The sequence below is a fragment of the Mya arenaria genome, chromosome 1 (genome assembly GCF_026914265.1).
Source record: "Mya arenaria isolate MELC-2E11 chromosome 1, ASM2691426v1".
NCBI lineage: Eukaryota > Metazoa > Mollusca > Bivalvia > Myida > Myidae > Mya > Mya arenaria.
In genome coordinates this window covers 38,441,235-38,455,520 of record NC_069122.1, presented here as the reverse complement: position 1 = coordinate 38,455,520, position 14,286 = coordinate 38,441,235, and the positions used below count along the sequence as shown (strand labels likewise).

General features: G+C 35.2%; 1 protein-coding gene across 1 annotated transcript; it reads left to right on the top strand.

Annotated features, from left to right (window-relative positions):
- Positions 1-208: 208 nt before the first annotated feature.
- LOC128234469 (oxidoreductase NAD-binding domain-containing protein 1-like) lies at positions 209-9,617 on the top strand. Its single transcript, XM_052948733.1, has 7 exons — positions 209-307; positions 759-807; positions 4,092-4,198; positions 5,644-5,785; positions 6,707-6,946; positions 8,622-8,706; positions 9,306-9,617. The coding sequence occupies exons 1-7, from the start codon at positions 246-248 to the stop codon at positions 9,470-9,472; spliced, it is 852 nt and encodes a 283-aa protein (XP_052804693.1). The 5' UTR covers positions 209-245; the 3' UTR covers positions 9,473-9,617.
- The last annotated feature ends 4,669 nt before the right edge of the window (positions 9,618-14,286 follow it).

Genomic DNA, 14,286 nt, shown 5'->3' with positions numbered 1-14,286 from the left:
CATAAATAAAGACATAATAATTATATATTTTATCCCATTTTGTTACATATAAAAGCAAATTAGATTGTCAAAGTAGTTTAACAAACATCGGCAATACAATGTGTTGCCAGTGGCCAAAAGTTGTGAACCGGGAATCATGAGACCGGATGAGACCGGATTTTACGAAGAGAGACCGGGAAATAGTATCTAGTAATAATTCTAGTTCCGGAATATGACAGTTGGCGGTTGATTACGAAACGCTGGCCATGTTATCTTTGCGATTTTTATCTCCACTGCGCAAATATAACCCAAAATCATTGTTTAAAAGGTACTCATTCCTTTTTATGCTTGATTTCTTGACATTTTGCTATGAAATGCTTAACCAGCACGTTTTGGTAATGATTTGTCAACCATCTTCAACATGAAAGAGGAGTTATTTTAAACGAACCAGTCAGATTTGAGTAACAGGGTTAGAGCACATTGATTTTCTTAAACATTATAATACGGGGCGGGTATAGGATTTGACATAAGAGGGGGCATAACTTAGGGCGTAACCTTTTGACTTGCCCCTCTCCCTTAGAACCAATATTGTTTTTTACTAAGATGTTGGCATGGGAGTTTTGGGGTACTCCCTTAATAAATTTAACAATTTCTTATTATATTTTGTCTTCTTTATTGAAATAAAAATTATACTTGAACAAATTTAGGCGGGATGGTGGGGGTGGGCGGATTTGTTCTGTTCCACCAATCATCTTGTTTCTTCTTTTTTTCCCTTCCAGATCAATGGCTGATCATTTGGATAGAACCCATGAAAATACTAGAAATGAGGTACATGTATACACAAGCAGTTTAAAGTGCAATGTAGTCATGATTATCTTTTTCTTCTTTATAATGGTCTTCCCGCACCTTAATGGCTGTACCCAGCAGTAGTCCAAATAATTGTACGTTGACGGATTTTTTTTAGATTTTTGATATGGCAAATCCTTCACGTACAAATTGTTTAGTATCAAAAGTGGGTAGTTGTTCCGATCTGGATTCCGGGTTAAAGCATATAGCGTCTATAAAATATCATAAAAACAAGAAATATTACCAGATAATGTTATTTTATATTAGTTCCGTACACAAAAAAATAAATATCCAACTTATAATTATGAGTTTGACGGCTTTTTTCATTTCATTCTGTCAAAACATAACGATATATACATGAAGGGCACCTGCAAGGTTTTAGGGCACAGTTTTAAATCGCTCGGAACATTTCGGCCATGGCCGAGTTGTTACGATTGTATAACGAGGTCTATCTCGAAGCTTTGTCGGAGGAGGCCGAGCTATTACGATTGTATTGAGTTGTTCCCCTTCGCATAATTGTTGTCTGTGTCAGTCAACTTTCGTTTTATTGGAAAGGTAAACAACTTGTTTTAATGCACTTAATGCTTGTTTAGTGCAAAATAACATTTCACTTACATGGTAAAATATGAATATAACTCTTTATGATCAATTTCAACCATAAAATACTTCACTTAAAACAATTTCAATATTTTTAAAACACCCCCGTTTTTTGCACATTCCCGTTTAGACGTTAGGGATTGGAAGAATCCCGTATAACACGTCTATTATTTTAGACTATACCCAGCAGGCACAACAACGTTGAAGCAACGTTGAAACAACAGTCATCCTTCAACGTTGAGAAAAGGTTGAAATATGGTTGTATTTGAAAGTTGTATTGACGTTGTGATTTCAACGTTGAAACAACGTTGCGGTTTAAACGTTGAAATGAGGTTGAAACAACGTTGAAATTTGGTTGAACCAGAGTTGGAGTTTCAACATTGAATAGACGTTGCAGTTAAACCGCTGAAGGGTTAAGGTAAGGTGAAAACTATAAAGAACACAGTTTTGTTTGGACTACATTTATACAGTATGTACATGTTAATGGTAAAAACTGCCCAAACTGGTATCAACAATGCGATGCGCCACCTTTTCTTCGTCCATGCTGAAATGTAAAAGATTAAAACAATAAATGTAAATAAACCATCCTTTATAAACATAATAGATGCAAGAAGAGTATTGTTGATAACAATGCAAGATCACCGCTTGATATGAACATTTTTCACCATAATTTGAACAATGGAAATCGTATCCGAAATCCCGTCGTGTCCGAAATGCATGATTTTCAACAAATAATTCGTTCAAAAACAAATTTTTTTGTCATTTTGTAAATAAATACCAAACGTACTTACTCGAATGGAACCGACTGTCACTTCCTACACGAAGTTAGCTTGAACTAATGGAATTAACGATAATTTTAAAGCTCTGCTGTTACTGATGATCTGCACAATCGATATTTTTTGAAAACTGACCGGAACTACGCAATACGCTAGGGGCGCACTCGTTTCGAACTTTCCAATCGGGGTAACTCTGTATTGCGGTAGATGGCCATACAGCCTAAAAAAGGAAGTCTACTCGTCAAGCATGAATGGCTCTCTATAAAAATTGAATGTGGAAATATTAATATAATCAGAACAGGATATCGATCTATGAATGTCATGACAACATCAATATGACAACCATTTTTCAACCATCCTCAATGTTGAGGTATCGACCGTATTTCAACGTCGTTTCAACGTCGACAATTTTTCAACGTTGAAGCTTCAACGTTGTTTCAACGTTGAAATATTGTTGATCGACGTTGTGACCAATATTCAACTATATTTCAACGTTGAAACAACGTTGTGTGCCTGCTGGGGTATTTAGGCTTGACCCCGTCACATCCCGATAGTGACTTAAACAAATTTTAAGCTGAAAGGGGAAATTTACCTTCACTGGTTGGTGGGGTCTATGCCAAAGAAATAACTTTGAAGCCAAAATGAGATCCACGATGAATGACATCTAGAGTTGTCCCATGGTGGTGACAATTTAAAGGCTGCTGTTTCTAGGACCTCACCGCTGGTCTCAGCCGCTGACTATTTTTTTAAGTTGTAATCTTAGTAGTCCTCTGTGATGTGCACGTGCCAGCGGATCAAAGAGGATTCACAAAAATTATAGCTTTTTATACTCTGACTGATTGCCATTTATAGTCATGTTGTATGGTAGTCATCTCTCATAAAAACCTTCAAAAGATGATGATGATACAGTGTAAATGGCTACCAGAGCGAGTTTGGATGTGACTAGTAAAACAGGCTGGTAATCATGAAGCATTTTAAGTCATTTGTTAATTTACTGTAAGTCAATTTTTTAGTAAAGTTTAAGTGTTTTTTAACATAGGTATGTTTTTTCAATGAAAGCACGGACCTTTAAACCAGCTTTATAGGTCTGTAATGAAATCAATGAAAATAAAGTTTTTCAGATTGTATAATGTTTCTATATCTAAGAATACAACCTACATTTTAAAACAATGAGAATGCAGAGAGGCAATCATTAAGTACTAGACTTAATCATCAAGAATTTCACCTTTCCCAAGTGTTTAAAGATCTGCCTACTCAGCCCTACTGCCACTTATCTGATACATACTCCCTGTGTTAGAGTTTGCAATGTCAATGTATCTGCCAATGAGGTTGTTTATAAGCTACGCTCCCTCCGCCCATTCTTATTCATAAAGAATTTACTTCAGATCATCTAACTATTACATATGACCAGTGAAATACTTAACTGAAGAAACTAACATAAGTTAAGAAATTACTTAAAATGTTTTATGATTACCGACTAGGGTGTTTTATAGAAAAAAACATACATGTGCTTAATGCCTAAATTACACCTTCCATTAAAATTGTTTACTATGAAAAGTATGCTATATATAATAAAATTACCATCAAGGCTGGAGTTGAACCACAAAGGTGCTGTGATTCAATCTTAGACTTGAAAGGAACCTCATCATGAGCGAAAAAGAGTCTAAGAAGCTTGGACTATGTGCAATGCTTAGACTAAAAATTATTTTTTACAAAATATAAAAATCAAATCAAAATTGTTCCATATATATATCAAAGTGGAAATTACACATTTCATTTAACATGTATAACTATTTTTTTTCAATTATTTTAAAATAACCTAAGTAACTCCCTATCTTATACCTTTTAACATAATTTTGGTCTTTTGTTCCCTTACCTTATCCTGTTTTTCAGGTGATATGTCTGGCAACAGTGGTAGGAATGAGAGATGAGTCAAGAACAGTTAAATCTCTCACTCTAAAAGTAGAAAGGGGTGATCTAACTTTCAAAGCCGGACAATGGTTTGTGGATGATAGTATATTTTGCTGAGAATTAATGTTGTTGTTTTTTTATTAAGATTGAACGCAGGAGAGCACTTGGAAAAAGTCCATGAAGGGCTGTCGGTCTTTTTCGTTAACTTGTTACATGTAGCATTTCCATTCACACTACATGAACATTAGAAAAATATGTGATCAATCCTAACATTTTCATGTAAAATAAATATTCATCACAACTAAAAATTAGTTAAACTTAATGCAACTGATTAAATAATGGTTACTGCATCCTCCAGTCGGGTTATTGATTTTATATACTAGCACTTATGCACCAGTTAATTGTAACCATGGCCCCCCGAGGTCTGGGGTATACCGGGGATAGGCGAGGAAATGGGCCGTGTTTTTACCTTCCAGGTGGCCCTGCAGTGCCGGGTGAATGCGGTGGTTTTGTCTTCGCGCCAAAAATAGTGGGGAATGGGCTGTGCCTAGGGTCCCTGGGGTGCGGGCGCATTTGGCAGGGATTTTACTAGCAGTTTGTCCCCGCAGGGCGGGGATTTTACCCGGGCTATGCTGGACCGAAAGTCAAAGTCCCCACTCTGGACCTCGGGGTCGGTGGTTATCATTGACTGGTGCATTACCAGGAGTTGTATAATTGCAATCACAATGGTTATGTGTGTAATAGCTATTTTATTTCATGTTGTCAAGGGCAACATTCAATAACAATGTTTGTATACGTGAACAGCATTGTTACTTATTCACACAGTTCTTATATCTTGGTTAATCTCCTCCTACTTGTAACCATTCAAATATACATCTAGTTAATCTATAGACAAAATCCAACCGAAGAAAACCAAGAAACATATTTCATTTAAAAAGAAAGGTGATCAACAATATACAGTTGTAGACATTTATTGGATCAAAGACTACCGGTACCTTTGATTAAATAACACTTTTTTAATCAGAGCGCAGTACTGATATAACAATGGCGTAATCTGTTACGGTTCATACAGTATGATCGTAACTATACTCTACACAAACAACTAGGCTAATGTAAGTATGTAAAGAATTTTTTCTACTTGAACATGTACAGTCACAGTTATTGCATGAACTTTATCATTTATTATAATTTATAACAATAACACATCATTTGTAAGTTATACGAAGGGATGTGCCCAACCCTCGTAACACATGAACAGGTAAATAAAAGGCACGTAACTGAGCTTTTATAGTGAACAAAAAAAAAGGATTTCACAATACAAGTTTCAGGGCTGATTTGCGTTTCTACTGTTGGAAGTTCTTAATGTGGAGCTAAAGCCTGTTACCTGCGATTACCATGACAACTTCCCATAATTCTCAAGCATTTAACAGAGTGAAAAGTCATGTTTACTCCTTATCTGTCAAGTGTAGAAAGATTTTCAAACCTAAATTAATTGATGTTTAACCAGTAGCGGTATTTTTCTTCTCTTTTCCAGGGTGGACATGTTTATTCCTGGAGTTTCAACTGTCGGAGGATTTTCCATGTATAGCTCACCGTGTAAACTGCAGACCACAAGGCAGATGGACCTGGCAGTGAAGTTCAGCAATCATCCACCAGCGTATTGGGTCCACAATCAGGTTGGCTATGCTTTAGTTATATACTGTACCATAATGGAATGTGTTTTCTGTGTTTTCTTTTATACACAGGGCTTCTTAAAGTTTTAAATCTCAATTGGTCCAGGTCCGTCGACGTCGAACCCACCCCATTAAAAAAAATTGACATAATAACGATGATAATGGCTCTTCGTTGCAAAAGTGTGACGATTGTTTACATGGGAAAGGGACAGCGATTTTGGCATCTCTTTGATGAAATAATAAACAAGTCAATTAACACAGACGTTATGACCCGCAAGGATGTCCCCTAATGTTTAGGGATTCGATGTGACAAACTCTGTTTGTGTGTTACAATTTCATATTTTTAGCATTTTAAGACAGATTTTTACAATTCAAATAGGTCTTCAAAATACAACATATAGATTTATGCAAGTTTTTATCATGAGACATGCTGCCACACAGGATCTATATAATAACAAGGATTTTACTTTTAAATATACTATTATTGATAATATTTCAAATATTAAAGATGCACTCTTACTGCCTTATAAGATGTACAATACGGTAATAATGTACCACAATTAATACAATTATTTTAATTTACCGAAAAAGAATGAATAAATATCGAAAACAATGGTTCTTATGAAGGATACCGTGTTAAATTTGAAAGAAAGGTGCAGAAAACACGTATTTCTACCTGAAGAGATGATAGGTGATCACTGTTAATCTTTTATGAACCACCAGTTAATTAATGTTTGTGAGTTTTCAGCTTTTATATACACAGTTACAATCTTGTTATCAGAAATTTATATTTTCCATAAATTTATTATTTAATAGGTAGTCAAATGTTTATCACTCAAAATTTATACATGTGTACATGTATGTATTGATTTTAATTACGAGTGTCACTTAAATAACTAATTTATTTTATGTTTTCCATTTCAGTGCAAAGAGGGCAGTCAGGTGCATGTGAGAGTAGGCGGAGATTTCTTTTACGACCCCATCACCTCTGAGGGTCATGACCTCTTGTTGATAGCGGGTGGGGTTGGTATAAACCCCCTGCTGTCTATTTTCAACCATGTAGCTGACCAGTGTAAGGGAGACAATCCTAATAGTGATCATATCAAGAAAAGCAGAGTTATGCTCCTTTATAGTGCTAAGACGGAGGAAGAATTGATATTTAAGGTAATTAACTTTAGTGTCTAAATATTTTTAGCCAGTTTGCTGTTAAATACTGAAGAATTTTTTGCTCTTCAACAAACAAAACACGCTTACTCTGTTGGCTCGAACTCGCTTGGCTCGAATTTCCCCGAGGCTTGATATATTTTTGCTGGTCCATAAGAGTTGGAACCAACGGGGACACACTGTAAGAAATTTCAACACTGATAACTGCGATCGCTCGAGGTCGCCAGGGACCGAGCCAAAACCTCGAGGGAACTGATGTTTCGAACGACCCGATTTTCAATTTTCCAGTTTGATATGAAATACCTTTCAGTGTATTTTAAGTTTGAAATCGTCAAACAGACTGTTTATAAGACACTGATTATGTGCTGCGTTGTGGAAAATCGATAATATGTTCAAAGGTTGACGTAAACTAAATGTAAACCGCAAAAGAAAAAACAATAAATGAATAAATATAAATGTTTATTTTAACAATAAAGCACATTTTCGTAACAAGCAACATTTGAATGACAGTACATATTGTGGCATTAGTCAGATTTAAGTTTCGCAAAATCAAGGATTGTTGATTGTCGCATCTTGTCGGTCTTGCGAAGCTGTTTAATCATAATGTGACGTGGCAGCGTACAGAGCGTCTGAAGATCACGGTCAGCATCGGCAGTGAATTCAAAGAACCTTATGACCACATCTAAAGCGTTAACTTCTCATCATTAACTTCTCATAATTATCATCTCAAATGCCCATATCAACTAATATCGGTCATGCGTTAACAGTGAAAAACGGTTTTTCACACCTTATCAAATTGCCTTTCAACTGTCATTGCAATTTTTACAACTTGTGAAAATTTTAACACCTAGCAATTATTTGTTTATTTTGGAACACGCGTTCGGGAAAAAGTGTGAAATAATGTCCTCTAGGGAGCCATAAGGTTTTGTGCACGATTTGTGTACTTGGGACCGAGGATATTGCTTGACTGCTCGACATAATTAGGTTTCGATGCAGCGTGGGCATATTTTATATGAAAATAGAAGGAAAAAAGTTCAGGACCAAGCTCCGACCTCGAGGGAACGCCTGTTCTCGAACGGGCCTTTCTGATTTGGGGAAATGCATATTTTTGAATATAATTGGGAATTCTAAAATTTGCCGGAAAACAACCAGAACCATTGCCAGTAGAGAGATAAAAGGATGTGATTAAGTATGTTGCTTTAAGGACACACCAGCTCTCCCATACAAAATCAGTTGGTGTCCAATTAATTGATTTGATGAGAAAATGAAAAAAGGGGAGAAACGTACATGTATCAGCATTGGGAATGAGGTAGTAATACGGCCCTGAATTTGCAGAAAAAATACACTTTTCTGGATATTGTATTTTTCAAGAGCCATGACTTTTCTTTGAATTTTGGTTGATGAATATTATACAATAATATAAATACAGTTCAAACTTCTTGTGTCAATGAGCGTACAACAATATATTTTCACTAGTGACCTAATAAACCAATATTTTCACTGTTGTTATTTCATAGATAACACTCTATATATTTCACTGAAAAGGAAAAAAGAAACAGTTTTAATACTCAGAAAATTAATATGTTTTGCAAAGCAATGATATGATTAGTGTTGATAGGATGGTGCCATAGACATTGTTTGCACTCATTTAAGCTGATACCCATGCATGTTTCAGGAGCATATAAAGCAATCAACAGTTGACCATGAAAATATTATGTGTGGTTTCTACAGCACTCGGGAACAGGCACAGGATGTGAAAAGTAAGTGAAATCCTTATTCAAGATTCAATTTTTAAGACCGGAGTTCATAAAACAGTTCAAATAGTTTCCTAACTTTTGTCAAATTTTTTTTTTGTGATTTCTGCAAAGCATGGCAGACACAGAGATTGCTTTGTCTGGCTTCATCTGAGTTGTCACACTTGTTTATGATCAGTAATTCAAAGTGATCTATATGGGCACTCATGACATGAGACCCATTGGAATTGCGGATTTCAAGTTTGTCTCATTTTTAAGTTCATCATATTAGCATTCAGATTGCAAATTATACACACGTTTTCGTTAAAAACAGCAATAATGTAGATTCACGAGGGTTATTAAACTAGTACAAACATTCTATCTTTTATTGAAGAATATAAGGTTTTGTTTTTGATTTTGATGCTTTTTGCAAAATGTACTAATGCATAGAACCAGACAGAACATCTGCCTGATATTGGTTAAATTAATAAACCTTATTTTGGGATGGCCAACAAGCTCAGTTGAAAAGTTTATTTCGCTGCAAAGCATGTCCACCATGAGGGTTTTGTGTTCGAGTCCCACTCAAAGCATTTAAGGACATTTAATAAATTGTTTTTCTTTGGCAGCTCACAGGATTGGACCAGAAGATATTGCCGAGTGTTTTGATTGGTTGAGGAAAGACCAAACTGTGGCGTATCTATGTGGGCCCTCGCCAATGTTGACAGATATGGAAAACATTCTGACAGCGGCTGGTGTACAACCAGATTGTGTTAAATATGAGAAATGGTGGTGATAAGATTGATAATTAGTTGTTTTAGTCAAATTTTAATGTTTTGTATTAAGAAGAAAGGTACTTTGATATCTGTTTCATGTTTATGTATGTTATGCTTCTAGTATGTTTTTTAAGCATTACAGAATAAATAATTGTAACAACTCTCTTTCAGTCTAAGTCATTCTCATTCATCAGAGGTCATTCTTAGTCATCAGAGGTCATTCTCAGTCATCAGAGGTCATTCTCAGTCATCTGAGGTCATCTGAGGTCATTCTCAGTCATCTGAGGTCATTCTCAGTCATCAGAGGTCATTCTCAGTCATCTGAGGTCATTCTCATTCATCAGAGGTCATTCTTAGTCATCAGAGATCATTCTCTTTCATCAGAGGTCATTCTCAGTCATCAGAGGTCATTCTCAGTCATCAGAGGTCATTCTCAGTCATCTGAGGTCATTCTCAGTCATCAGAGGTCATTTTTCAGTCATCAGAGGTCATTCTCAGTCATCTGAGGTCATTCTCATTCATCAGAGGTCATTCTCAGTCATCAGAGGTCATCCTCAGTCATCTGATGTCATTCTCATTCATCAGAGGTCATTCTCAGTCATCTGAGGTCATTCTCATTCATCAGAGGTCATTCTCAGTCATCTGAGGTTATTCTCATTCATCAGAGGTCATTCTCATTCATCAGAGGTCATTCTCAGTCATCTGAGGTTATTCTCAGTCATCAGAGGTCATTTTCAGTCATCTGATGTCATTCTCATTCATCAGAGTTTTGATAATGATAAATCTAACACATAGTATCATCACTCTGGTGAACGAGATTGGTCTTAGTGTGTAATCTGATTTAAATCTTATCTGAAATATACAATCTGTATCAGGATCTGTGGTTCAGCCAAAGCAGGTCACCTTTTGGTGACCTTTTTCGGCGGCCAATCAGAGGTCTTCTTACCGTTAGTCAGTAGCCGTGATGGAATTTTAGTCAATGTTTCGCTATGATTAAAATATTGTGAAGATACAGATGTACTGCTTAACATAAACGTCCTAGCCGAGTGCCCATCTGTCACTGGGTGTTTCGGTGCACCGCCTAAATGGCCAACATAGACTAGGTAGTGACTGATCACCACTACCTGTCTCGCCATGATTCAAAAATTGTTCCATAGGTTAATAGCTCCGCAGGTAGAGGGTACAAATTTTAGTAAAACAAATGAATCTTTGATATCGAACGATACAAGTTCAAATCACGCTTTCGCTCACTTTATGTCAATTGCAATTTTCTTTAAAAATTGGGGGAATTATCTCCAAATGAACATGGACTATAATGTTGTATATCGTCACCTTAGTGCAATAACTCAATAACTGCATATAGATAGAGAAGCAGATATTGAGTTCTTGCACTAAGGCGACGATATAACTTTTTGACCGAGCTATAAATAGCACTTTTGGAAAGATAGATTATTTTTAATATAAACATGAATAGGTCATAGTTTTTTTTTTCAATGAAACAAAAGCAAAAATGTGAATGTGTCATCGTTCAATGATGCTCTCTGAATAAATATTCATTGAAATACAATACGGCTCAAAGGTGGGCATGTTAAAGTTGCTTTGATTGTCCTTCGCATTTTCTGTGTCTGAGCTGTTACTTTTTCATGCAGTCAGGGATTTAAAAATAAGATGGCACATGTAACCCACATAAAGACGACATGTTGACTGCAACCAATGTCCCTACCTCAAAGGTCAAGGCAACAGTTAAAGGTTTATAATTATGGAATGCTGCTTATATCATATTCAGTCTAGTTGATCATTTGTGGACTGTAACTTTGCAATGTACAGTAAGAATTTAAGATAAATTAACTTATACAAAGATGACGTTTTGCATGCAAGACCCACAAACCTAACTCAAAGGTCAAGGTCACACTTGGAGGTTAATCATTATGGAATGCTGCTTACATGCATAGCGTTTTGTTGGTCCTGTCTGGGCTGTACCTTTGTCATACACCGTGGGATTTTATATAAGCTAACGCATGTGTTCCGTATATATAAAGACAATGTGTTGCGTGCAAGACTAATGACCCTTCCTCGTACTCCACACTTGATGTCAACAATTATTGGGGCTGGCATGTGCATTGTCTATTGAGCTTGAAGGCACTTCTGGGGAATTCTTCTCTTACAGTTTCTGTGTGTGTATACCAAGTGATTGTCATAAATGCTACATCGTAAGGCAACATTTTCTTTTTGCTAAGAACGAATAGTTGATACAATGATAACTTTTTTTTTGACCGTTTTAAATGAAAGGGCAGTCTATTCTGCTTTAACACTTTGACAAACCTGTTTCCAAAATAGATTTTTGAGTGCTCCATCAGGCGGTAGTTTTGTAAAAAGGTTTGTTGAAGTGTTTTAAGAAACTAAACTCCCAATCAAACTCTGGTAAAAGACAGAGGCGAGGTCTGTTAGCGGCGAAGACTGTGCTATGTTTCATTTAAAATGGTGAAGAATAAAGTTATTTTTGTACAAAGTCTTCATTCAAGGCAAAATGTTGATTTCAAACGTACCAATATGATGGAATTTATCTCATGGTAAACACACACTGAGCTTGTGTTCTTGTTTTAAAAAGGATGAAAAGAGTACAAACATCATTTGACAGCTGTCATCTTTATTTTGAATACAAGAGATGATATTAACATAAAAATACCGGTCCGATCTTGATACACAAAGTTTAAATTACACATAATAGCTTACAAAATGTACGTCTTTGGGTAAAACATTAAATTGTACAAATTTATGGAGAAAATACATATTAAACACAAATAGCTTCATAAAAATACATGCAAAATTTCAACACTTTTTGAAATATACAGACACACTATTTATAGCTTATTCCAATAACTGAAAAGAATCTTATCATTTTATATTACGGTCATTGTAAATATAATTTATGCCAAAGTTTGACAGTGACCATTATTATATTACGGTAAATGTAAATATAAATTTAGCCAAAGTTTGGAAGTGGCCATTGTTATATTACGGTAATTGTAAATATAATCTTAGCCAAAGAAAGTGACTATTATTATATTACGGTATTTGTAAATTAATCTTAGCCAAAGCTTGAAAGTGACCATTGTTATATTACGGTATTTGTAAATTAATCATAGCCAAAGCTTGAAAGTGACCATTATTATATTACGGTAAATGTAAATATAATCTTAGCCAACGCTTGAAAGTGACCATTATTATATTACGGTAAATGTAAATATAAATTTAGCCAAAGTTTGGAAGTGGCCATTATTATATTACGGTATTTGTAAATATAATCTTAGCCAAAGCTTGAAAGTGACCATCATTATATTACGGTAAATGTAAATAAAATCTTAGCCAACGCTTGAAAGGAATTATTAGTCTATTATGGTAGTTGTATACAAACATAGCCAAAGGTTGAAAAATGTTACGAAATATTACATATAATAATTTGAAAACTAGAATATTAGTCAAGAACATGTCAATATATTTCAAACCAGTGTTGACAACTACTTGATGATTCTTCTCTTTTATATCTACATGACAACAATAAGCTCCAGTAAAGCTCATAATAAACAAGCAAGTTTATTCGACAATTGCTATCCCCCGCCAGATGATGGTCATTGCTAAAGAACCAAAGATTTGAAGACTGCAATGAAAGTAAAGTTCCCCAAAGAGTGATTTAAGTTTCATTCATTTCCCTCCAAAAATTACATAGAAATGGCTAGAGACTGACACTTTTTTAGCCTTTATCATTAAATGGAGGGCAATAACTCTTGTTTTACTGACCTAATTGAGATGAATCTTGTGCATGCACCAGCGCACAATGGTTTAAACATGCTTGACATAAGATAAGTTTCATTGAATTCTGTCTGTAAGTTATATAGTAATGGCTCCGTACAGATGCATGGAAAGATGGATGGACAGGGCCAAAACTATATCGCTCCATCAAAGCTTTCTGCCGGGGAATAACAACTTATCATATAAACAAATGTAGACTAGAAACAATCGTTGCATTTTTACATCCAACAATATCAAAACTGTTGACCGGCCGAGTAAAAATCAACATGCTTTTCCTAAACAGCGAAATAAAATAAAGTTTCAGTCAATTGAGTAACTTATATCAATAAGATAAAATATAGAAACAGTGCAAAATGTATAATTATGTGTTACCAGTAATAATACAAACGCAATACTGCTAAGTCATATAAATGAATATAAATAACAAAATACATGCAACATTCAATCAATCATCCCATGAACACGGACACTACAGTGGATCGGTCAAATTTCACAAATCAATTAGGTCGCAAATTGAAAACCTAGCGGGATATTAAAGGCACATTCTCTTTTTTGACCTGTGTATTTTTGAAACATTACATTATTGAATAAAGAAATGAAATACTGGTTACATAAAGCCTTTTAACACTCCTTATTAACTTTATGATTATAAATACAGTGTAACCAGTTGACAAAAAGGAGAACATTGTTCAAATATGTGTCCAAGTAACCTTCAGACCATAAACATAAATATTAAATGTAAACAATGTCAACACATCAAATGTTTAAACGAATTCTCCCTATTTTATATTTTTCATAAACTGATCTCATGATCTGCAGTCAACTTGGGTGTGGTTCTAGATCCCGCCTGCAGACCACAGGCCCTGGTCCGATCCCTGTTGCCGGTGCAACATTTAATACTTATTGTAATTTTTGTTCGTTTGAATATTTTTATGAAATTAATTTTGTTACAACTTTGATGTGTTTTTTTTAAATGTTCAGATCTATGTCATATTTGATAACATAAGTTGACATCTGCATATAG